This window comes from Gallinula chloropus (assembly GCF_964237585.1).
Source record: "Gallinula chloropus genome assembly, chromosome: 26".
In the NCBI taxonomy this organism is placed as follows: Eukaryota; Metazoa; Chordata; class Aves; order Gruiformes; family Rallidae; genus Gallinula; species Gallinula chloropus.
Window position 1 is genome coordinate 806,930 of NC_140111.1, and position 24,777 is coordinate 831,706.

Here is a 24,777-nt window from a genome sequence, read left to right on the forward strand (position 1 = left end):
GAGGGTACAGTAGAACTTCACTGACACTTGGCTGGCAGAGAGGTGATGTGTTCTGGAAGGTCTTGGGGGAAGCTACGACATGGAAACACTGTCGGTCTTGTGGGTGCTCAGCCAGAGCAGTGGTGCTTTCCTGGTGATGCTCAGAGCAACGTCTTGGTGAGGTCAGGGAGATTTGCTTCCCAAACACCACTTCTCTACCCTCCAGTGTCATGGGAGGCAGCTCAGGACTGGAGATGCCATGGGGGGAGAAGGTACCAGTAAAGTTTGCAAGGCTTTATCCTTGGAGCAGCGTAAAGAGTGACTGGGCTGGAGGTGGGGATTAGAGCTGGGCAGTGGGGTGGTGCTGGGGTAGTGCTGGCAGCTGCACAGCCCATTGTAAACCAGATTAACCCTGTGGCCACTCTGCTTTGCTGGCAGAGCAGGTCAGACCGTAACCCAGCCCAGGTGCTCGACTGCACTGACCGCCTTCTCACAGGCTGTGCTGGCTGTGTCCTCAGTGTCCCTGATGGAAGGTTACGGTCTTACCTTGCTGTGGCATCCATCCACAATAAATACCAACATAGCAGGCAACTTCACATGGGGAAATATTCCAGAGAGAAGGACTTAACCTTCTAAAAATGCTTTGAAAATGGTCCTGGAGCGGTCTGGGAGGATGGTAGGCAGCGGATGCAGTGGTCCATCGTGGTGGAAATCGGTCCCTGTGTCCTTTGGCACTTGACACGCCGTTGCCCACGCAGGTGGGAGGTCCAGCAGCAGTACAGAGAACGTGTCACCTTGTGAACTCACGGGTTTCACTCAGAGTTCAACAGAACCGACTCCTCCTTTCCAGGGTGTTTCATTAGTGACTCGGAACCTGTAACAACACCCTTGGTGCTTTTTAAACAGAAGGTGAGTGCATGTGGTGCTGGTACACCCAGGTAAGGGCAGACACATCAGAGGAGTGGGTTTTCTTCTGAAGGACCTGGTGCTGCTGTAGTGCAGGAGTAAATCTCACGGCCACGTGCTGCTTTTGCTGTGGTGGCTGGTTTCACATTGGAAAGGGTTGAGCTCGGCAGAACACTTGGATTTGGAAAGCAAAACCTGGTCGTTGCTGTGGCTCCCCTGCCCTGGGTGTTCCCACTGGGTTCAGAACTGTGATGGGGGGTGGGATGAGGGGTATTTTGTGATTAGTTTATTTGCCAGGCATCCAGATGTGACAGAGGCTTTGTGCAGCAGCGCTGGGTTTGTGCCTGCGCTTCCTGCTGATGCTGTTGCTGCTCCACGTTGCGGTTTTCTTCTGTTCTGCGTGGCCTTGATACCCCTGGAATCGGGATGCTTGGGGTATCTTCTCTTAATATCCTGGCTTTCAACGTGGGAGAGTGGAGCTGTGGGTTCATACAGCCCTTGCTGTCTTTGTGTTCCTTTCTGCCCTGGAGAGTGATGGGGCAGAGCGAGGGGGTTCCTGGAACCCGATCCCTGCACTAGGGAAAGCATCTTCGTGGCCCCATGGAGCCATTCCTGGTGCTGGCAGCAGAGAAAGGGAAGGTAGGAAATCAGCTGAGAGCTGCAAAGTGTGCGGGTTCCCTCTGAGCCCAGAGATCAGCAGGTACCACTCACTTGGTAGTTGTGATGTTTTCTCCTGGCTGCTTTGTCTGCTCAGTCGAACCATCAGATCCAGAAATGAACTTTATATTCCTGATGTCCTTTGCAAGACCTTGCTGCAGGAGAGCACCTTGTGCAAGCTGTCCTGCTCGTCTCCAAACAGCCGTTACCCTCACAACCAGTGATGGTGTGGTGTGAAACAAGCCACTGAGCTTTAATTGTGGTATGTGCTGGTGCTCAGGCAGGTTTTGTGGCTGAAGACAGAGATTTATTGTTTTTAAAGGAGGCTGTGTCAAGGAAGGGAGGGCACATGGTGTTTATTTTCTCCAAGACTTGGGAAAAGTGGGTCTGGCAGATGTGGCCAGGTAGGACTGGAGCTGCTGGATCAGCTAAGCGTGGGATAAAATCTTAACACTTGCCTAGGCAGGGCTTCAGTCACTGGGTACCAGAGGTTGTGTTACTACTGCTCTGTTAATACTGGCTCTGTAGCACGGCTGCACTGGGGGTGGTAGTTACTAGCAGTGGCTGGATGGTGTCAGTCACACTGTTCAGTGTGTGGCTTTTGGTCTGTGTGTCGGTTCTGCTAGGGGTTTTTTTGTAGACTGTATAATTAAAATCACACTCAAAATAATCCCCCCCATCCCCTCCCTGTTTTTGCAGGAGGCGAAGGGCAGAGTGGAGATGGGCAGCAGACCGTGCAGCCATCGTCAGCCGCTGGAATTGGCTCCAAGCCCACGTCTCGGACCTGGAGTACCGAATCCGGCAGCAAACGGACATTTACAAGCAGATCAGAGCCAACAAGGTGAGGACCAGGACTGCACTGGATGCATGTGATTGTGCTTCGTCTGCCTCCACATGGCTCTCTCCTGATGCAGTGGAGAGTGTGTGTGCAAGGTCTGAAGCTTCCCCCTGTCCCCTGCATCTCTCCAGAAGCGTATTGTGCAGTTGTGACTCATTGTAATGCTGTTTGGCATGAGCTGAGCGTCATTCTTCCCCCTGGTTCAATATGGTAAGGTGAAGAGAGCCAAATACCTTCCTTTAAAGTCAGTCTTGGGGTACTGAACAAACTGCTTTTGGGTGGGTGTTGCTCTTCCCCCTTGTTTGACCCTTTGTTCTTTGGGAGTAGCTGAAGATGGGGATGAGGAACAACTTAGCAAGGGACTCACTGGGGGAGGGAGGGGACTGGTGGAAGTTTGCTTCAGGTGCTATCACACAGCACAGGCTGCAGCATAAAAAAACCAAAAAGCCTTTTTCTAGGTGCTGACCTTCCTCTGTCTGGAATTGTTTTTCCAGACTGGCTCTCAGATGATGGGAGAATGAGGGGGAGCAGAGGAGGGATGAGGAAGGAATTGTTATCCAGACTTGTTCAGGCATGCACGGCTAAATGTCAGGCCTTGGAGGGAGGAATGTCTGGAGTCTGTGGCAAGAAGGCACATGGTATCACATCGATTCACAGAGCCTCAGGAATTCAGAGCCCAGCACCCTGCTCTTCCCAAGACTGGGGGGGAGAAAGCCCAGCCTGGGCAGGGAGGCTGGACTTTTATGCAGCTATGTAGGAAAACAAGCTCATTGAGTGAGTGAGGACTGTAAATGCCAGGTGGAAGAGCTGGCTTGCTGATCAGAGCACATTCCTGAGATTAGAGAGAGGCTTCCAGGAAGGGACTGGATGTGGGATTAATGAACCAGCTTCAGAAAGAACCATCTTCCTGCTGTCCTAAGACAGCCAGTCATGCAAGATGGTTTCTAAGTATCAAATATAAAATAGCTAAACACTTCTATGCTAAAAAGTTAAGTAATGGAAGAAATGAGAAAGCTCATTTAGTGAGGTGGAAGGTTCAGTGCTCTCACCAGATGATGACAGCTTGACAGACTCTGAGAACGGCCTGATAGTGGCTACAAGCATCCCTTGTGTTTTTTCCTGAGGGTGCAGTCTCTGGGTCTGAAAGGAGAGCATCACGGTGTTGTGCTGGAGTTGAAAAGTACATCTGAGGGTTCGGAAAACAGGATGTCACCTCATCTCCTTTGATTTGCTCAAACAAAAGCTCCTCAACTGCCACAACCCGACAGGTGAATTGCAGATAAAGCACTCCACTGAGAGGGGCAGGAGGGTTCAGAGGCTGAGGCTTTGGCAGCAGCTGGTCTGCCCGAACCAAGGAGCAGGATTCAAATACCCCATCTTCCTGATAGGACTTGGTGGAGATCTCTGCCTGTGCCCAGCGTGGTGTCACTGGCTCAAAGATGCCCTGTGGAACGTGTTCTGTTCCCATGAGTGCAGAACCCGGAGTGTGATCCACAGAAGCAGCTCGGGATGGGTGGAGGAGACTGGAGAAACGGGTGTGTGTTTCAGTAGCACCAGGCTCCTTGAGGTGGGTTTGGCTTCAGATGGTACAAGGAGTTTGTAGGCACCTTGTTTTTCCTCTCCACATCGCTCCAACTCACCTGGCCTAAAACACGTGGAGGTTTAAAAGTGGTCACTGCAGGAATTCAAGGTTGCTATTCTTTTTTAGTCCTTGTTTAATCACCTTCTGACATTAAGGTTTCCATCCCAGTGTTCCCTTCAAGAAGGATGCATTGCTTTGTCAGATCAAAGCAAGAGAAGGACCAGGCACTGGGAGATACCCTTCTGTTGGGAGGTGTCCTGCTGCCTGGGTGTCTCAGCTGCAGTTGTGTGTTCAGCACCTTTGGATCAGCTCAGATGGAGCTGGTGAGATGTGGAGAACAACAAATCCTGAGCACGTGCTCAAAGTTAGTTGCAAAGTATTATGTTTTCTGGCACCTCAGTATAGGGGGCTCTTGTGCCTTGGGTTGTGTGTTGGTTGTGAAGAGTGCCTGCAGTTAATTTAAGGGGCTGGATGGTCATGAAGGTAATAAGGTGGTTTTGTTTCTTCTCACAAGTGCTTTGTTGGGCTTTTTGAGATGGGACCAGCACTGAGCCACATCCCCCCCACACCCCTGCAGAGTCTTTGCACCTCCCTGTGTGTGGGTGGCAGATGCTCTCTGTTTGGAAAGGAACAGACAGTGGTTTTCCCCCCCTCTGTCTTTCTGTGTCTCTTAGAAGTTTCATCTCAGAGGTAAATTAAGATGAAGGAATTGTGTGCAGTGCCAGACTCGCTTGAAATACAGTGACAGGAGCTGCTTGGTGGGCTGGTTTGCCCGTCGTCTCTGCAGACCCAGGCTCAGCTTGCTCCCAGACCAGCTGAGATGTGTTGGCTGCGTTCCCTTCGAGCCTTTGGTCCAATGTGTGCAGTGTTTTCCACGGGGAGGGCTGTGCTCTGGTCAGAGCTCTGGTTGGAGCTGGGGCTGTGCTCTGGTCAGAGCTGCTGAGTCAAGACAAACACGTGATGGGAAGGGTGGGATGGAAGTCAGGAGGAGCCTCTTGCTGGAGGAATTTGCAGCTCTCCATGAGTTCCCTTTGTCTGTAGTGGTATGTAGGCTCGGGGTGTGATAAGAGATGCTGGTGATGTGTCTTCCTGTGTGTCAGTCCTTTTCCTCACCCGTTAGTCCCTGGCAGAAGCTGCTGACTATTGCGAGATGCAGGACACCCAGGATGTATCTCTGTATCCATCTCTGAGACCTGTACTATTGACTTCTCATAAATACCATAATCAGTGACAAAAATGGGAGTAAAGAAGCAGCAAACTTGCCCAGGAATATTGGAGGGGACCTTCCTTTTTCCTTTGAGAGCAGGAGCCCTGAGATGCTGTCCAGCCTGTGGGTCTGTGGGTGCACAGAGGCTGGGAGAGGACCAGGTGCACGGTGGGTTTGGGCAGGGACCTGTCTCTGCCAGGACATGAAAACCAAGTGTGTGACGGTCATGGGCAAGGCTGTGTTAAGCATGGCCTCTAAGCCTCCAGTCAAGGGGCACTTCTAAACAGATCCTCACAGCATTACAGAGTTAATGACGGCTCCTTCCTGAGGCATGGAGCTGCTCCCTCCATCCTCTTCCTTTAAACTGAAGGCAGAAGCCCTGGGTGGCTCTTTCTGTTCTGGATGCCTGTGCTTCCCCATCCTGCACTGAGCAGATGAGAAGCCCAAGGCTCTTCTGGAGTGTCAAACCAAAGCCGCTTCCTTGGCTCTAATGCTGCATTTGGTCCCAGCTTCTCCCGTTGTCCACCATCTCCTACACCTGAGATCTGGAGATGACCCACTGTTGCCAAAGCCTGCCTGGGGATGTTTCTAGGAGCAAGAGCAACACGTGGTGGGTTGCTTTTGGAGGGGGATCTTTCCCGAGTAGAGGAAGAGCAGAGCGGTAGCTATGTGTGTCCAGCCTGTCTCACCCACTGAGCATCCTTCTGGGATGTCACAAAAATGTGGGAAATCGTCACTTCCTCAGGGCTGGTCAGAGGCTGAGGACAGCTCTGCTTAAATAAAGTATCCCTGAACTTTGGGCTGCCACCGTCTGTGGAAAGTCACCGCGTGCGTGTTGTGTGCAGGGGTAAGATCAGCCACGTGCACAGCATCAGCTGCTGACACACAGGTGGATGTAAGATTTGACTCTGTGGGCTTTGAGGGAAGCTTTGCAGCGCTCTGCTCTCTCCAGATAACGTGTCCAGGTTCCCCTCCAGGCTCGCTTGTTTGTGACACACCATGCAGCCTCTGAAATAGTTCTCAGATGACTGATCTGCCTGTTTTTAATCTGAGCAGCCCTCTCCGTAACTCCCCGTGTGACTGATCACAAACTTGTTCTGGCTTGTCTTGGTCCTGGACCATGGTCACAGCCTGTAGGTTCTCATCCCTTGCACACTTTGGCCTGTATTGTTACAGTATAGCTCAGAATAGGCATCATTAGAATATGGTTTTACTCTGTGGTGTTCAGAGAGAAAGCAGCCTGCCTTGGAGCAAGCTGCACTTGAGTAGAACATAAACAGGACAACGTATGTGAGGCCTGATAAAGCAGTGCTCTGCTACCATTCTTTGTCCCACTAGGTTTATGGCACTGGCTTGTTTATCAGTGTTTTTCTTTCCTTACTGAATTCTGTGGGAGTATCAGGTCTTTGAAAAGAAACCTGCTCGGGGTGACGAGTTTGCCTGTAGATTGTTGGCACCGGCTCAGAGCTGTTTGCTTGGCTGTGGTGGCGAGTTCCACTCTGGATGATGAAAGCAGTGGCTTCCTGCTCTGTGCTGCAGCAGAATGTTCCCTTTGGTTTGGCTGGCATGCAGCTCGCTGAGCCGCCTCGCCTGCGGGAGCAGGGGAAGGCAGCTTTTCGGCACAGAGGGAGCTGACCGGCTGCTGTTAATGGGCTGAAGGCTGGTGATCGGCTCCATCCGTGGTCCTTCCCCCCTGGCTCCCAGTTCAGCTCTATGCTGGGAAGGTGCAGGCAGCAGGAGATGGGTTTGGCATCGTGTCTGGTTGCAAGCCTTGTTGTGAGCGGCTGCAGCTCTTGGGGGACGGTGGGTGTGCAGTTCCCCTGCTCTGAGCAAAGGACCCGCAGTTAATTCTGTTCCCTCTCTTCCAGGGGCTGATAGTTCTTGGTGAAGCATCACCCCCTGATCCTGCAGTAGATGATGCGTCCCGTCCCGTTAGTGCTGAAGTTAAGCTGGAGCCCGGGGCTGACCGGCTGGTAAGTGCCAGCAGCAGGAGCGACTGGTGCAGACACTCCCCGCTGGTGAAAGCCTTTAAGCTGCAGAGGAGAGAGATGCTCGAGCCCTGGTTCTGCCATGGGACTGGACTCCTGCAGAAGCATCTCTGGGGCTTCACGTGGGAATGGCTCATCTGCTGGGCTGTCGCCACCTCCCGGGTTATTTTGGGTTAATAAACACCAGGATTTAAACACCTTTTAGAACAGTTCCTGGGGGCACCTTTGTAATATGCATTAGCATTTTGTGAAGCTTAAAAATCCCAACTAATCCTTTCCCTCTAGCAAAGAAAAAAAGTACCTCAAACTGAGAGCAGCACAATTAGCAAAGGCTTCTAATGATGTGGCTATTAATATCTGCCTGAGTGTTACCCCTCGGAAAGGGAACTAATGATTTCAGGGAGATGCTCTGGAAATGATGCAGAGTGCCAGGTATTTATTATTTAATGCAGAAATGTAGGGCACAGGCTGAAGGCTTGATCGTTCTGTTCAGCCTGGCTGTGATTACTTTTGATCCTGTGGGATGTGTTGACGTATTAAAATGGAGGATTTGGAAGTTGTGGTGTAGTACTCAGAGAAGAGTGGTCCCTACGTGGCTCAAACTCTGGTTACCAGGCTGCAGCTCTCCTGCTTTTCTGTCCTAGTGCTGCGTTTGGGGCGAAACGGAGCTTCGCTGCGCTGGGAGTGCTGGAGTGTCACAGCCCAGCGTTCAGTGTGGTTGGTACAGATAAAAAAACATAACTAGAAGTGGCTGTAAAATTGTTCTTGGAGTGGTTTTTCCTGTTGCTGGCCAGACTTTGGCAGAGTTTTCCTGATACTGGCTGATAGTCTGAAATCGTGTGAAATTTTCGATTCATTCCGGACCGCAGAGGGGTTATTACAAGTGATGTGGTAAAACATCTCCCTGCTTGACACTGGCTTTGAGAGGTGTTTGGAATTTGAGGCTTCAGTCAGCAGGGGGGCTGAGCCCCAAACTCTGCCCTGTCATTTGGTACGAGGAACAGGTTTTGCTCACGACTGGAGTAGTGGATGGTGCTTCAGCTGAGAGCAGCGACGGGAGGCTGGGGGGCCAGGATGCCAGGGGCTGCCGTGGAGCGTGACTGAATCACAAGCATTACGCAGTGTCTGGTTTGGAGCCCTGATGTCTGTCTGTCTTGTGGCCCCTCTGCTTTTCTGCGTTAACCCAGCGAGCACTCGGAGAACAATAAAGCAGCGTGGTGACAGCGTGCGCCCGTCCGCCTCAGAAAGAGCATCCTCCTGCACTGATGGATTGGCTGTTGTTTGGGAGCTAATCTGTGAATAGCAGGCTGATAACAGAGAGAAATGACCGAATCTAACAGTGATGGGAAGAATATTTTCTTCCCTGTCTGTTCAAATCAGGATGTTTATCTGACCCACCAGTGTATTTCAACCTGGGAATCTGCAGGGGGAAGGAGGGTGTCCAACCTCACTTGGTCCCTACATGCTGAAGACATTTTCCATCTATTTACAAAACCAGAACGTTGTCCTTCTCCAGGTTGTCTCAGACAGCATCTCTCCACGTGCAGAATAGAAAATGCCTGTGGGTTTCTGAGGCATGGAAAAGACAACGCTCGCTAGGCCAGCGCTGCCCACAGCCATCTCCCTGCCACAGTGTTCATTCATTTCCTCATCCCCCTCACTTGGGTGTCAGCTCTTCAGATGGGGACTGTTACTCCTGCAGTGCCTGATGGAGAACCCACCTCTCTGGGAGGTAACAGTGACACAAACAGATACCGAGAGCAGCAGACATCATCATCTTCGGTATCAAACAGGCTGCAGGGTCCTACTTGGCCCCTTCAGATGTTACTCACACACCCGTGCTCTTTCCATCTCAGAGAGTAACTCCTCCTGAAACAGGACCTGGTATTCCCCCTCCACTGTGGCTGCTGGTGGGCGAACGCTCCGTGTTGCAAGCAGAGTCTCTGCAGTGGTGCTGGAGGGGTTGGCCACCAGAACCGCTGCCTGCAGGCACCCAGCTTCTACACCCTGCTGCTGCTGGAGGGCTTGTGCTTAATCTGACTTGCTCATAAGGGTGGGGTGTTGAGTCAGAGCCTTGATTTGCTCCGAGCCAGAGATTAGCCCAGAGACCATTCCTGTTGCATTAGGACACTTGCTGGAAGGGTGGTGTTTCTTGGGCCTCTCCTGGAGAGGTGTTTGTCCTTTCAGCACTCTTTGGACTCCTTAAACTGGGCTTTGGGTTTGGTTTTTGCTTCTCCCCTCAAGGTGCAGAGTAAGAGACAGGTCCACAGTGCAGAGTAAGGGGAGGAATCCATCCCCTGTCATCCCCAGCTCCTCTTGGGATCTCATCTGCTCATGGCGACCTCCCTTGGCCAGCATGAATGCAGGATACGTGTCCTTAGGCGTCAGGATACGTGCTGGGTTGATAGGTGGGATAGGGCTGATAATCCCTAGGAGGAGCTAATCCTGCCAGCCGGGGTGGGAAGGGCTTTGCAGAGGGCTGGGGATGTCTCTTGGGAACTGGAAGCTCAGCATGTAAGTAAATCATCTTGCCCAGAGGTGGGAGCAGCACAGAGCCCTGGTGTTGATAATGGTTCGTTGCTGGAGAGCAGGAGTGTGACTAGCAGGAGGTGCCAAGCCCCGTGCCCTTGGAAGCTGTGGGGACAGTCGTGTCTGTCCCCCTGTGTGGAGGCTGCTCACAGAGCAGATGAGCAGCGTTGGGTGCTGCAGTGACCGCTGCTCGCAGAGCGAGGGACTTGTGTTCAGACCCACGGCCCAGGGCAGGGGCAGCTCTGGGTCTTCAGCTGAGCTTTTCCCTACTTCCCTCGGCCAAAAAGCTGGTTCCAGCGTTGTGGTTATCAGGCAGTTTTAGCTTTAGAGTTGGGCTGTTTATACCCACCCCCAGCCTGTGTGTGTACTCACTCAGACACTGTGTGATGCTGCTGGGACCATGTTTGCACATGTTGAGTTAAAATGCAGAGTCAGTTCTGCAGGGCTGCTCTCTCCCTCTCTTCCCATTCTCCAAAGAGTTCAGATGGGAGCTCGCAGCCGTGTGGCTTAGAGCACAGCATCAAGCTTGGAGAGAGAGGCCTGCAAGGTGTTCAGGTGGTTGTTGTGCTCTTGAGATTGCTCAGAATCTTAAAGACCTCAGCCCTTCACGCTCCCCAGGGGTTGCCTGAGAGGAATTGAAGTCCTGTGGTCCTTGTGTTGAAAGTGCTGTCCTGTGTCCATCCTCTTTCCAGCTGCTAAGAAATCCTTGTGTGTCCTGTTCACATGGTGACTTCTGAACCCTTGTTGTGAAGTTCTGTGTGGAACCCATGGCTCTGGTGCAGAATCCTCAACTAGAAATGGAATAAGAAAGCCATGGCTATTTAAGAAGCTTTTCCTGTTAATTTATCATCTCTCTCATCCTTCCTTAGAGTGTTTCGGCATCGCAGCCACTAGAGAACTTGGGGATTTCTACTGCAAATACTCCTGAATCCCATCCTGCCAAGCCCTGTGGAGCACCAAGACCCGTCAATGGAGTTATTAACACGTAAGCTGCTTGCCAGGCATGGGAGGAGTTTGATTTTTATGATCTTGACCAAGTCCTGTAACGTGGTGGTTGGTAGTAACTGGGCTGGTAATGGTATAAATGGTCTGTTCTTGAAAAAAGTGTGGTGGGCAGGTGATGCTTGGAAAGGTTTTGGAGGAGATGGCTTGCTGGAGGTTTTCTGCTGCATTGTTGTTCTGAAAATGGCATCAAACTGAGCTGTGTGCACATGAACAAGCCCCTCAGGCAGCCACGAGCACCTTCACAACTGGCTCTTTCTGGGTATTTTTAATTGTGTGATTCAGAGGGACTAGTGACCTGCTTCCCTGGAGACAGTGAGGAGCCCAAGTCCCACAGCTTTGCAGAGTTTTCTGCATTCTGCCCTTCTCCGGGCTGTTTGTGTTGAGAAAGTCCTTGAGCAAGTGACAAGTGAAAGGAGTTCCATGCTACAGAGTGACTTCAGGCTTCAACCACTCAAGGCCCCTTGAGCACGTGGTGCTTCGGAGTCCTGGTGGCAGCTGGAGAAGCATTGCCAGCACCTCACTGCTTAGTGCCACTGCTCCAGCTGAACCACCACGGCTACAGCAGAGCCCTTTGTGTGCCTGTAGCCTGTGAACTGCAGAGCCTGAGACTGCAGCACTTTAAAGTTGGTGTTCTGGAAATGAACCACTTGTGAAACACACATGAAAAGGTTCTGTAGGTGAGGAGCTGCCGCGCTGGCATCTGGTTGGTGGCACCGTGTGCTGACGCCACATCCAGGCTGCCACGTGTGGATGGGCAGGTCCTTTGTGTGTGAAACACTGAGGTCAGTGTTACAACCTGGGGCCTTTCTGCTCTCACTGCTGGGACTTGTTAGTAGTTCTCAAATATTAATCAGAAATCAAGTTTACATCGAGGAGAAATACTTTTTTCTAGAAGCTTCTGTGTTCTCTGTCTTGTCTCTCTGGCATTCAGACTCGTGAGAACTTGCAGGAAAATACCCTGAAGTGTAATTCTGAGGGGGGCTGGAGTCTGGGATTCAAGCTGCTCAGGGCTGGAGTGGCTTTTGGTCTGGTTTATTTTTGTTCCGAACTTCCAAAGGTATTTTGTCAAAGGTTCCCTGGTGGGAGAGTGTAAAAAGGGACAGAAGTAAAGGCAAAAATTAGAGTTGCCTTAAAAAAAAAAGCTATTGGCTTGTGAGACTGGGATGCTTCACACTCAGCTTGGGGTGTTTGCTAAGGGCTGGATCACGAACCTGAGCGGGTACGGCTGCGGAGCGCGAGATGGTTGAACGAGCAGCAGCATGTCTTACTCTCTCCTCTTCTTGGGCAGTCTTCAGCCTGGCCTGGCAGAACACGCTCAGGGAGATGGCCAGGAAGCTGAGGAGCTCTTGCATAAAAAGCAACGACTGAACATGGTCTCTTCACCTCCGGATGGAACGTGTGTAGCCGCTCGCACTCGCCCGGTGCTGAGCTGCAAGAAGCGACGGCTTGTCCGGCCCAGCAGCATTATGCCCCTCTCCAAAAAGGTCAGTGCTCTTTGGGGGAGGGGGCTTCATGCGCTGTGTAGCTGAAGCTCTGCACCAAAGAGCTGATGGGTCTGCCCAGTGTGGTTTTGCTCTGTGCATGAAGAAATTTCCTCCTTTTGGGAATGTTTGTGGTTAATAATGGGGAGGAAGAGGAGGGCAGTGAGCCCCTGGACTGGGAACGGACTTGGGTGGGATCTGGTTTGATACATCCTTCCATTTTGACCAGGAGTTGTAGGTTGCTGTCTCTGTATGGGATTGACACCCCGTTGTGCATCAGCCTGTGGTGGTTTCATACACACAGAGTCTGTGTAAGGTCTGTAAATCTGGGAATTCGGAGTCTGTCCCAGGCCAGGAAACAAGGCTGAAACCTGCCCTTCTTCATGTCCCTCTCAGTGTTGGCCCTTGGTGTGCAGTGATGGCTCTGTGACCCATCTGAACTCAAAAAGGCTTTTCTTCTTTCCTCTCCGACAGCTGAATCGTGCTGCCTCATGGTTTTGATAAATGAGGTTTCAACCTAGATAAAACTCAACGCTTTTAGTCATTCAGTGGATGTTAAACTGTCTGTGCTGGTGAGGAGTTGCCCTCAGTTGTGTTTATGCAGTCAAAGTGTTCTCTCTTGAGTCAAGACTAAATGAATGGGGTTTGTAGGGGTTCGGGTAACAAAATAACCAACCTTTGGGGTGTTTTCATGAACTGGCAAAAGGGAAGGTGTGAGGAGAGAGAGCCCTGAGATACTTCGGCCTCTGGTATGTTGAACTGCTTCTCTCTCCCCTTCCAGGTCCATCGTAATCTCCTGGTGCGATGCAGCTGCGACGTGAACCCGTCGTGTGCCCTGTGTGGCTCCCGAAGCTCAACGACTCTGGAAATCCAGTATGATGCCCCTTTGCTGGAGCGCCTTTCCCAGCTGGACTCGTGTATCCATCCTGTCCTGTCATTCCCAGATGGTAAGTACAGCAGCCACACAGCTGCCGGGGCTGTTGCCAGGCTGAGTGCTGAGGTGGGTCACAGGCAATGCTTGGATGGGCTCTGGAGCCTGCTCCTCATCCTGGCCTTCCAGAGGAGGAGCAGATCTGCTTGGGTCTGACCTGGCCTGTTCATCTGCCAAGGTCTTCAGGAGTGAGAGCAGTTACTGGAGCAGGAAGGTGTTGGACCTGACGTTTGCTCTGAACGTGTGTAACGGGAACCTGACCTGGTGGGGAAACCAGGGGTGTCTGTCCTGGGCCCTGGTGTCTGTGTGTCCGTAAAACACTTGAGAAGAGTTTATTCCTCCATACAGAATTATTTGTGGAATGGTTTAAGTCACAGGAAGGGGTTTTTTGACCTTGTAAGGAATTGTAAATGATCTTCCATAGTTCAGGGGGTGCAGTTGGAAGGGGTGTTCCCGTTGAGACACTTGTTTCCCTGTTCTTCTGCATTGGTGCTCATCTTAAGAGGAGTAACTAACCCACCCTGACTGCAGGGTATGCACACACTTCGTGTGTAGGGACTTTTCCAAAGGGAGGAGAAGTAGTTTCCAGAGTCTTTTCCTGCTAGAGCTACCAAATTAAATACAAACCTGTTCTTTCACCAAAAACACTTGGCTTCACCACAGAACACAGGGCCACAAATTAGGAGAACTGGTACTTTTATAAGGTTGGCCAGGTGGGATGGATCATCCTTTCCTCACTTCTGGTGTAAATCAGCACTGGTAATGCTGGGAGGAAGGGGGGTATGTGGCCCTGTTTCTCAGGAGGATGGTCCAGGTTAGGACACGGGGCTAATGGGTGTGTTTGGGTTGAAGTTCCAGCTTTGTGCAGACTTTATGTGACAGTAGGAGATGTGTGGAGTGTCTGGGAACAATTAATCTGGCATCTTGTGCTAGTGCTATATTTAAAACAGACAAAAATAGTAAATCGGTGCTATTTTTAAAAGTAAATCCCTCCCCTGCAAGACTCCTCTGTGAGGAGTGCTGCAGGAACTGGCCTCACAGCACTGGTGACCCTCTGTCCTAAACAGAGTGTCCCAGGAAGCGTGTGTGAACCTGCTGGCACTGTGGCAGCGTGGTGGGGGGCAGCTTATCCTGGCTGCTGTCCACTTCCCATTTCCTTGGGGTTGGTCCCACCCAGCTCACATGGTAAAAGATCCACGTGTGAGATCTACACACACACAAAGGGTTTAATCTGAAAACCCCCCTTCAGGACCACCCGTGTGTCCCCCACGGAGTAACATGTTTCTGGGGTTGCTTCTTGGGGATGGGGAGGGGGGGGGATTTTTCTCCCCAGACAGAAAGCCAGGTGGTGTGTTCAGGTACAGAAATAGCTCTGCCTGGCTTCAGTCACATCGAGGTGACTCCCTGTGCCGGGGTATTGACACAAGGCTGCTGGTGGTGCTCCCCTGGGCACCATCTGGGGGGCTGACCTTGGGGGGCCCGGTGGGCAGAGGCTCGGTTGAGACCTTGTGGAGGAGCTTGTGATGTTCTCAGCTGGAGCTGGGCCTGTGAGCATGTGCTGACTTTCACTTGGAGCCTGTCTCTGGGGGCTCCCCGGTGCCAGCAGCCGGGGATCTCCGGCACAGTTTGCCAAGGGCAGATTGCTGGAGGAAGGAGCTGGTTTCTTCTGGCCAGCAGGACGCAGGCGCTGCAGCCGCTCGCCCCTGGGGCTGCTTTGTCCCCCTTCCTTTCGGTTTCCAGGGGGGGTTTCTGTTGGCTCCCCCCCTCCTCCTCCAGCTCATCTCATTTCTCGCCGGGAATTTTCGGATGATGTAATAACCGTGGTGGGGAGGGTGCGAGCAGGGCTCTGGGCGCTGTGGTTGCCATCTGCCGGTCCCCGGGAGGCCTGCATCCCTCGCCGAGGAGGAGGAGGGACAGGATGCTGGCTGCGCGGGCTCTGGTGCACCCAGTGCTGGCAGCAGGGCAGTGGCAAACCTGCCACCGACTCCTTTTCTGTTGACAACAGCCCGTCCTGTGTTTATCTTTCCCTTGGACCTGTCCTCTCTTCCATAGATGCTGGGATGGGGTGAATTTTGAGGAGGAAGCAAAGGATTAGTGAAGAGGAGAGGCTGCTTCCCCAAAGTCAGAGCGCCTCAGCCCGGTGGTGCTGCAGCCTTACTGGCAGCGTCCTTAAAGGACTGGCTGGGTCCCTCTCTGTTCTCTGGGACATGGCTCCACGGGGCAGCAGTGGTGGCCAAGGAGCTGCCATCGTGCTGCCACAGCCCTTCCTGAAATTGAGGAGTTAAGCTGAGTTTCTCTCTCCCAGCCTGTATCTCTGGAGATTTGATGTGCTGAGAGGTCCTGGGTTTTGGGAAGTCAGATCTGCGAATGCAGAGCTGAGCGTGGTGCTACGTGAGGTACCTCCAGTGCCACAGACTCCAGTGCCACAGACCTGTGCTTTTTCTGACAAAGGCTTCCTTCTCCTGCCAGGATGTTCCTGGGCTGCGAATACCCTGGGAACAGGCTTGTCCCAGAGAGCTTCAGATGAGAAATCCTGGGTCCTAACGCTGCAGGTCCTCCCCGAACGTGAGGGAGGTGTAGCCAAGCCTGGTTTAGTCAGTGCCTGTATATTTATCAAGGGCTGTTCTTACTGGGACACTGGGAGAGGATTATGGTACCTCAGCTTTCCTGTGCATAATTGACTTAATTAGAATGCTGTGCTTTGTGTCCCTCTGCAGATGTACCGACGAGCCTGCACTTCCAGAGCATGTTGAAATCTCAGTGGCAGAACAAACCCTACGAGAAAATTAAAGCCCCCAAAAAGCTCTCGCTGAAGCACAGAGCGCCCATGCCTACCAGCAGCCTGTCCGACCCCGCTCGCAAGGACCGCCACAAGCTGGTGAACTCGTTCTTCGCTGCAGCCAGTAAGTGTCCTCCTGCCTCCACCCCCTGCAGACACCTTACCTGGCCCCGTACCCAACAGCCACGCAGTCTGGGAGGAGAGAGGAGGAGGAGGAGGATGCCCTTCAAGTTAAGCTCTCAGGGATGAGGCTGTGGTGTCGCAGGCCAGGGCTGAAAGTGAAGCGTGTGTGTTGTGAAGTTCAGGCTGGTCCCAGTCCATAGGGACCTCTTCTCACTCGGTCCAAGGCACAGGCAGTGCTGCTCTGAGCACGTCTCCAGCGCCCTGACAGTGTTGAGCCCGACCTGTCTGGATTGACAGAGCTTACAAACTCTGCCAGAGCCTCCCAGTGGCAACAGAAAGAGAGGTGAAAACAGGCGTTTCATGGCTCTTTCTCTGTTCCCCTCCTCAGAGCGCTCACATCAAAAAGCCCCTCCAGACAAGGCACACAGGCCGCCTTTAGACGATTATACGGCCGTGTCCAGGGCCGAGAGAGCGCCAGAGCGCTCGCTTGTCCAGCCTCCCGCCCATGACAAAAAGCGATTGCGAGACTGCTCGTCTGAGAGGAGTGCAGGTAGGCTGCCAGGGCCAGGGCTCTCGGGGGGAGCTTGGGCTTTGCTGCACACCCAGCCGCTCTCCCCCTTCGGCGCCAGAGAGGGGGGAACGCACTGCTTCTGGGCCTTGTCGCCGGCGCAGCGACGCCTCGTGTGCTCTAACTGCTTCTTCCCCCCACACCCAGGGCCTCCCCAGCTGGCAGCCGCCATCAGAAGGTGCTTCTCTGTCACGCAGCGTGCTCCTCAGCACTGGCTGTTTCTGGTGCACGTGGTCCTTCTCTGTCCACCGACACCTCCAGCGCCCTTGGTTGGGTTCGTTAACGTCACTCTTCGTTTTCTCCCACTCTTGTGCAGTGGTGAAGCATCACATGGACGTCGGTGGCCCCAGCTACCTGTCAGCAGCCGTGACCCCCGCTCCTCACAGCCCCATAGCGCGACAGCTGTCCACCTCCTCGGAGGGCTCCGCTCCTGCCAGCACGAGTTCACAGGGCACCTCCAGCACCGCCGTAAGTGTCCAGCGCCTTCTGGAGAGGGTCCTGAGCTCAGCTCCACCACGGGTCTCAGCTCTCAAGCAGCTCGAGCATCCACCATGCTGGACCCGTTGGTTGAGTGGGTGGTAGGAGCACTGTCGCTCTCTGTTACTCTGACTTCGGGTCTGTTGTGGGGTTCCTGGGTTGATGCTGATTGTGCAGAGCCCCAGCCAGGTTCAGTGTCAGCTCTGTAACTGCTGGTAGATGTTCCTGTTCTCAGCAGTCCCCTGGCTTTGCTTCATGTCCAGGTTTTAGTTTCTGGAGTTGCCTGGGGGTGCCAGGAAGAGGAACAGAAGAGCTGAGCAGTGGTGCTGCTGCTATCAGGAGCTTTTCCTTTGGTGGCAGCAGGCTGTAGGGCTGGGCTGTAGGGCTGAGCTGCAGGGCAGTGGCACCCCAGCCATGGTGCAGATCTCTGCCTTCACCTGTGCACAAGCTTCAGCAGTAGCTGAAGTCACAGTGTCTTCTGAGACACACTCAGCCTCTCAGAACGCTGCGGGATGACAGGGTCTGGGACCTTTGTGAAGCTGTGTCTGAAAGCCGACAGTGAGCAGGACCACAGCTCCCTCCCACTGTGCTCTGGGCCAGATGGATGACACAGCTCCTCTGCAGACGTCATCCGTCCTCCCAGCGCCTGACCCGCGCTGACAGAAGCCCTTGAGTAAAGGACTGAATCCTGCTGCACTCCCCAGTGAAGGACCCGTCCTCTGTCTGCTCCTGCTGGTGCTCAGTGCACAGCCTGGGCTGGATGTGACCCAGGGGTAACAGGGCAGGTCTCCCCAAACCCTGATAAAGGAAACCTGGGTGGTTCAGAGGCTTCTGTCCATAGCAGAGCTGGAGGCACCACTTCCAGCTCAGCTTTTAGTGCCCTTGCCCTTGCTCCAAGCTTGTTCTCTGGGGCTGCCAGGTTCCATCTGGATTCCTTCACTGCAGTTTGCAGTTGCATCATTAGCTGTGACGTCAGTGAAGGCACCTTGATGGCACAGGCTGTCTGAAGGACCCAGCAAGCAGTGGTAGCTTGGTTTGAATGCACTAGGTGCTTTGGGGAGAGGACAGCTCTTCTCTTCAGGGCCTTGAGTCCTGTGAGAGCATTGCAGGTCCAGACCCAGGCATCCCAGTCTGGTGTGGGTTTGCATCTGCTCCCCAACCAGAGGGTCAGGTCTCACTGTTGACGTGTTGGGATTTCCTTGCTGCCATGGTAATAGTTGCCCCCACCCACTCCATCCTCACCCAGCATCACCCAGCCCCAGGGTCTGGCTGTGGCAGGTCCCTGGCAGTTGTGTTCCTGTGTGTTTGTGCACTGAAAGCCTCAGGGATCACAGGAGACCAAGAACATGGTAAATTGTGGGGGATGCTGTTAGGAAGATGGGCTGTGAGTGTCTCGAGCTGACCCGGGAGGATCCTTGTCGCTGTGCTGGAGGTGCTGCTGTCACTGGTGTGGGGGAGGGTTTTGGATAGGCAGATGCCAGGAGAGCACCCAGCATCCAACCAGGGTTAAACAGACAAGTGTGGAGCTTCTTTCTGGTTTAGAAGATCTGTTCCAGGCAAAAGCAGGGTAGGGGTGGGAGCTGTTGGGGTGCAGCTGAGTAACCAGAGATAATCTCCTGACTGCATCACACTTCTCCTCTGTCCTGTGGGGGGTCCAGATACCTGTAGCGACATGAGCAGGGGGGCTCTTTCCAAACGGGGTGGTTCTTCCCCCTTCCCTGATGGTCTCCCTGCTTTCTTGATGGTGGTGGGGAATTGGGATTGTATGGGAAGCTTTCCTCCTTCCCGGGTCACTTCCTCAGCCGGATCAATCCCCTGACCCGTCCGGCTGTGCAGAGGCCGGTACCGGTGTGGAGATGGTGGTTGGAGCTCAGCAGCTCTTGCTTACATTGCTTCAGTGCCCACGGGACCACCACAGCCCTTGTCTTTGTCTGTCACTTCCAAGCTGGGGATTTTGGTTGAGCAGAGAAGCTGCCAGCAAGCAGGAGGTGAACTCTGTGCTGGTGCAGATTGGTTCTGGAGCCTCCATGGGTCATAGGAGGCCACTCACAAGGCCGTGTCCTTCTTCCACCGGTAACATACGGTGACAGAACCAAGAACCTTTCCTCACCTGGATCTTGTCTTCATGTTGCAGCCACCAAGGAGGAGGAGAGGCGAAAGCTCATTCGATATTAACAACATCGTCATCCCGATGTCCGTCGCTGCAACGACCCGCGTGGAGAAGCTGCAGTACAAGGAGATCCTCACACCCAGGTACGTCTGTCCCCAGCTCCCGCGGGGTTCTCGCCTCCCAGGCCTTTGCTCTTGTGGTAGAAGCTCAGCCCTGACCTGGGGTTGGTCAGGAAAAGGGCTTTCTCCTTCCTTCAGAGAGGCAGCAAGTTTGGAAAACTTCTGATTGTTCCAGTGACGGAGATTTGCTGAGGTGGGGAATGTGTTGTCAGTGTCCCTGGGTGATCTGAAGTCATGCTGGACGTCCTCTGTCCTGCTGCTGTGTTGAGCCAAAGGTCCTGGTGGTTTCCCAGCTCTGCACATGGCTGGGCTCTGGGGTGGGTGCCTGGGCTGGTTTGACGCTGCGGTGCCGGAGGGCCGTGGCCTTGGGTCGCTCTGGCCAGGGGAAGCACACTGGGAGAAGTTTCAGGTCAGAGGTTCTCTCTGAGTGTGTGGAGATGAGCTGTCAGCCCTTATTTGGGTGTCCCAGGACTAACACCATGAGGTTGTGCACCAGTTTGCTGTAGCCCTGGTGCAGCTTCTCCATCCAGACTGCCCCATTTCCAGTCCTCCAGCATCCTGGGTCTCTGTCCCAACCCACCTCCTTCTTCCTCCTGGTCCTACATGCTCTTCCCAGGCCCTGATCAGAGCAGGGCAGGGAGGAAGCCTGTTGCCGAGCCAGAGGAAGAGGAGGAAATGCTGCAGCATCTGCTCTGTTTCCTCAGCCCTTGGCAGGCTTCAGCCACACTGCCAGACCAGCGCCGGGAGCTGGGCTGAGCCGCAGCCCGAGCGCTCCATTCCTGAGCCTCCCGGCCTGGAAGGGCGGCTCCTGCCTCGCACAGCGGGCACGAAGCAGGGGCTCGGAAAGGAGAAGGGTCTGGGAGGGTCAGAAGGGTCTGGGAGGGTCAGGAGCCCTGCTCTGGTGGCACAGGAGGGATTTTGGTAGGGAAATGCAGCCACGTGGCTTAAAACTGAGCCCGTGGACATTGCTCATCGTGGCGGGGCTGTGATTTTCCTCCCAAAAGCCGGTGTTGGGGTGCACGGGCTGTGCCTGGCTGTGCCTGTGACCACTCCCCTCCCGTGCTGTGTCTTGCAGCTGGCGTGAAGTGGACATCAGCGCTCTGAAAGCCACCCCTGATGAGGACAACGAGGAGGTAAGAAGAGTTTCATTCCCGAGTTACCGTGGGATGGGGTTTGGGAGCGACTGACCGGCGTTCCGTTCCGTGGAGGATGCCGGAAGGGAGTAGACGCAGGGACCTCAGCGGGGACGTGCAGAGTCTCTTCCTTTTCTGCACCAAAATGGCACAATTGGCCTTGCAGAAACCAGCCTGGTGTTGGTTCCCTTTCAGGAAAGGCGTGTGGAGGCAGAAGTTGGATTAACTGCCTGGGTAGGGCTGAATCTGGGCCCTGATTGCTGTCAGGAGACCTCTCTGGGCAGCCTCTTTTTATGGAATAGTCTAATCAAGAACTCAGGAGCAGTCACGCTGCTCTAGTTATTATTTTAGCTAACCTGATAATGATGGCATTTCCTTAAACCTCTGCGTGAGCACTTCCAGCCTGGCACAAGTGCCTTCCCTTGGTTTTCAGGTCCTCGTGTCTTGCTGAGCAGCACAGGCTCAGTTTAACAAGGTGCTCTGCAGCCACAGCTGGATGGGTGGGTAACACCACAAAGCTCTGAGGGGCCCCTGTCCTTCTCCTTTCCAGATCGAGGACTTGTCCGATTCAGCCTTCTCAGCTCGGCACGGCAAGTGTGAGGAGATGGAGCGGGCCCGCTGGCTCTGGAGCACGAGCGTGCCGCCGCAGCGCCGCGGCAGCAGGTACGCACCCCGCGCGGCCCCGCCGTGTCACACCCCATGCAGAGGGGACACAGCAGGTTTCTCCTGGCCAAGGTGTCGTGCCCAGCGGAGGGGGACGCTCTGAGGAGTGGGTGAGGCTTTGTTAGTTTGGCTGATCTGTGGAGGTGGCTGAAAGCTTCTGTCGTGTTGGAACCACCACCCACAAGAGCAGCCTGAGGAGCCCTGGTAGGAGTGGGCGCAGTCTGCTCAGGTGGAGGGGGGCTTGGCCACCAGTTAAGTTGTGGACAACAAACCTTTGCACCGTCTGTTTGGCCTTTGACCACTCTGGAAGGCTGGAAGTTGGTGCTTCAGCTTGGGAGCCCAGGGGAAAGCAGGAGTGCTGAGCGTGTGGCGTGTGCAGCCGCGTGCAGACACCGCTCTGGGCTGCCTGTGGTTTCAGTTGGGCTGCGTGCGATGGGTGAGGTTCTTTCTGCGAGAACTTCTGCAAACAGAGGTGGTGTTGGTCAGGTTCCCTTCCTGCTGCTCCCACCTCATCTCGTCTGCAGCTGCGTTTCCTGGTGCCGGGGAGCACAGGACATTTTGGTGGCTCTTTGCAGGCTCCTCCAGCCAGTTTCTGACATCCTGATAGCACATCACCAACACTGTTTCTCTAAAGATCCTTCTCTTGTAAGGAGATTGGTGACAGGTGTGGTGTTGAGGTCCTGGCTCAGTCATCAAGGTGAATTCAGACTTCATCTCATAGGTTTAGGAATGCTGGTGGGAAAGGACTTAGAGGTCTCTGGTCCAGCCTTCTCCAGGACCTCTGTCAACAGACCAGGCTGGATGGGTGGCTGGTGCGTCCTGAGCTTCTCGGCCGGGTCAGTCCCAGCCTGGGGGTGGTCCCTGCGGCTGCCACGGTCTCTTTAGAGATGGTTGGAGCCCGGGAGTCAGCCAGTACCTCACTCCTTGCCCGTGGAGTGCCTGGGCCAGTTGGAAACCAGTAAACACTGGGGTAAACTCACTTAGTTACCCTTACAGATGCCATTCTCATTGTGACTGCTCTGGTGGGTCTGCTGAGCCTCTTGTCCCCTTCCAGCCTCCTGTGTGTAACCACTTGGGTTGGTTCCTCCTCCTCCTCCCAGATCACATCTCCACCAAGCGCGCTGCCGGCCTCTCTGGGAGCTGGGGAGGGTGGTCGCTGCCTTTGGCTACTTGGGGCTGGGCTGGCTGAGGCAGGGTTTGGCCTCCCGTCCTTGGCAGCCCTTGATCGCCGCTTGCTGTTGGACAGACACAGGGACTCTGGTTAGGTTTCTGTTTGCAGCCCGTGAGTCTCTTATTGGGACTCTCTGTAGGTGCTCAAACTTTCCCAATTCCTGGTTTAAATCTCCTGAAGTCGAAGGGGTTGGCAGTGCTCCTCCTACGCGGCGTGTTCAGCGTTACTGGTTCGCTGGCTGCCTGGTGGCACATGGAGCGCGGGAATGCTGGAGAAACCCATTTCAAGGCGTCTGATCTCATAAGGTGGTTTCTCATCGTGGTATTTATGTAGCACTGGCAGCGTGGGAGATGTGGGGGGGACGAAACCTTAGAGCAGCGTCAGTGTCACAAAGCTGCATGGAGACCAGAGGCTGAACCCTGTGAACTGAAGCTCTGGGCTGCAGCGTTCCCTGCGTGTGGGTCCCCGTGGTGTTCCCCATCGTACGGGGCTCCTGAGGAGGGGATCGTAGGGTGGCACCTGCAGGGGTGTGGGAGTGTGGCTGGGACTGACCCTGGGCTCTGATGTGTTCCTCTCTCAGGTCTTACAGATCGACAGACGGACGGACAACCCCCCAGCTGGGGAACCCCTCCACTCCCCAGCCGGCATCCCCTGACGTGGGCAACTGCCACTCCCACTCGGAGCTGCCCCACACCCACTCCCCGCGCAGCCCCATCAGCCCCGAACTGCTCTCTGCCCCCCTCACCCCTCTGTCGCGCGACTCCATGCGGCTCCTGTCCAGCGAGGACACGCGATGCTCCACGCCCGAGGCCGGCTTTGATGAGCAGGTGGGTGCTGGCTCCAGTCGGGTCCCGGTGCCGCCTGTCGCTGTGTCACTGCAGTGACAGCTGCCCGTGGGTCCAAAGGGAAACCCCTTGTGTGGGGAATTGGGTCTGAACACGCAGCCGGGTGGGCTGTGGAGCGTGGTGCCGTTCGGTGGGGGTGGCAGGATGCTTCTCCAGCGGTTCCCTTTGGAGCCTGACGTGTCCTCACCACTGTGCTGGAGCTTTCCCTGCCTGTTAACAAAGCCAGGCCAAGGCCGTGGCTGGGACGGCACCGTGGAGCCGCCCACTCTGCCTGCAGCCGTGGGCAGCCGGAGTCCCGCGTGGAGGGGGAGCGGAAGAGCTTTTCCAGAGGCCCGTCCATAGCTGGTGTCTCTTCCCTTTAGGCTGTGCAGCCCTGGGAGCGACGCACCTTCCCCCTCTCGTACGACCCCAGGACAGAGTGCGAGGACCAATCTGACCCCCAAGACCGGTTGTCGCGCTGCACCCGGCGCACGTCGGGCAGTAAATCCTCCCGGGAGACCGATGGCACTTCTGCTTTGCCCAACCTGGCCAGCCTCAAGAGCCGAACCCCCCTGGCGACACCCTCCTCCTCCTCCTCCTCCTCTTCCTCCTCCTCCTCTTCCTCCGCAGCAGTTCAGCGGCCAGCGCACAGATAGAGACATGCGGGGAGACATGAGCAAACCAACACACAGAACTAACTCTTGGCATTAAAGCTTCCAAAATCTGCGTTTGATATTCAAACATCCTGCCGGGAATTTTCACAGTTTTTAGTGAATTTAAGGAGTTTAGAAACTGTTTTTTGTTTTCTTTTTTTTTCTTTTTCTTTTTTTTTTTTGGGTTGTTTATTTTTTTTTCTCTTCTCCATGTTTCCTTGTCACACGAATGAGAAGCCCCCAGATTCCTCCCAGTGGAGTGAAGCCTCGGGAGGGGAGCAGCCCACCAGTCCCCCCTCCCTCTTTCCTTCCCTTCTTTAGGTGTATAAAACTAGAGCACAGGATTTAGCTGACTAGCAGACGTCGGGGATAGTTTTTCTCAAGCAAAAGGGTGTCTTTTTCTCTTAACCTGCTACCCCCTCCCTCCCCTCCCTGAAAGGTTTTTAGTGGAGTGAAATTAGTGGTGATAAGTGATGTCTTGGGATTGCAGCCTTCACTAGCTGTCTGTCTGTCCTCACCTGCAGAGCGCCCACCCTGCGCTTCCACCCTCCAGCGTTTCCCTCTCCAAGATTGTAGTTCCAGGTATCTGGAGGGGCAGCTCTGCCCCTCCCCAACCTCCTCTGCCCCTGGTCTGCTCCCTGCCGCCTCTTTCCTTCTCCTCCCCTGGTTTGGGAGCAGCTGATCCTGCGCCCTGTCCCTCGGGGGGGGGGGGGGGAGGAAAGACCCTTTTAGCCGCTTCACGCACAGCTCCAGCTCCAGGCAGAGGGGTGGGACTTCGGGAGCAGCAGCCTTGTTCACACCTTGCTTGTTGCTCCAGGTTCGAGGGCAGGGAGAGGGGAGGCCCCAGCCCAGTGTGGTCAGAGGCTCCGAGCAGGAGTGGAAGTCACGGTCCCTTGGGGCCAGGGCTGTGGGCCGAGGCTGGCAGCAGATTTCAGTGGGGAAACAGGTCTGTGACCGACCTTGAGCTCTACCCGGGGGGTTGGGAAGTCGGGGTGGGGGCAGCTCTGGGCCGCAGCACCCAGGAGCTGCCGGGAGCGGCGGGCGGCAGAGGGTG

At 54.5% G+C, this 24,777-nt stretch overlaps 1 protein-coding gene across 3 annotated transcripts in view; it reads left to right on the forward strand.

The window, feature by feature from the left end:
- The window catches only part of KANSL1 (KAT8 regulatory NSL complex subunit 1), a gene marked incomplete at its 5' end in the record, with an annotated part of 66,921 nt that extends 42,540 nt beyond the window's left edge, over positions 1-24,381 (forward strand). Inside the window, 13 exons of one of the 3 annotated variants that reach the window (XM_084275726.1) lie at positions 2,242-2,383; positions 7,038-7,142; positions 10,556-10,671; positions 11,980-12,175; positions 12,954-13,119; positions 15,821-16,006; positions 16,394-16,555; positions 16,890-17,041; positions 19,185-19,303; positions 20,355-20,412; positions 20,963-21,075; positions 22,827-23,073; positions 23,454-24,381. In XM_084275726.1, the coding sequence (XP_084131852.1) occupies positions 2,242-2,383; positions 7,038-7,142; positions 10,556-10,671; positions 11,980-12,175; positions 12,954-13,119; positions 15,821-16,006; positions 16,394-16,555; positions 16,890-17,041; positions 19,185-19,303; positions 20,355-20,412; positions 20,963-21,075; positions 22,827-23,073; positions 23,454-23,726 (2,035 nt within the window). In that variant the 3' untranslated portion in view covers positions 23,727-24,381. The remainder of the gene's footprint in view (positions 1-2,241; positions 2,384-7,037; positions 7,143-10,555; positions 10,672-11,979; positions 12,176-12,953; positions 13,120-15,820; positions 16,007-16,393; positions 16,556-16,889; positions 17,042-19,184; positions 19,304-20,354; positions 20,413-20,962; positions 21,076-22,826; positions 23,074-23,453) is intronic. The other 2 variants (XM_084275728.1, XM_084275727.1) reach the window with 2 other exon arrangements.
- Positions 24,382-24,777: the final 396 nt, after the last annotated feature.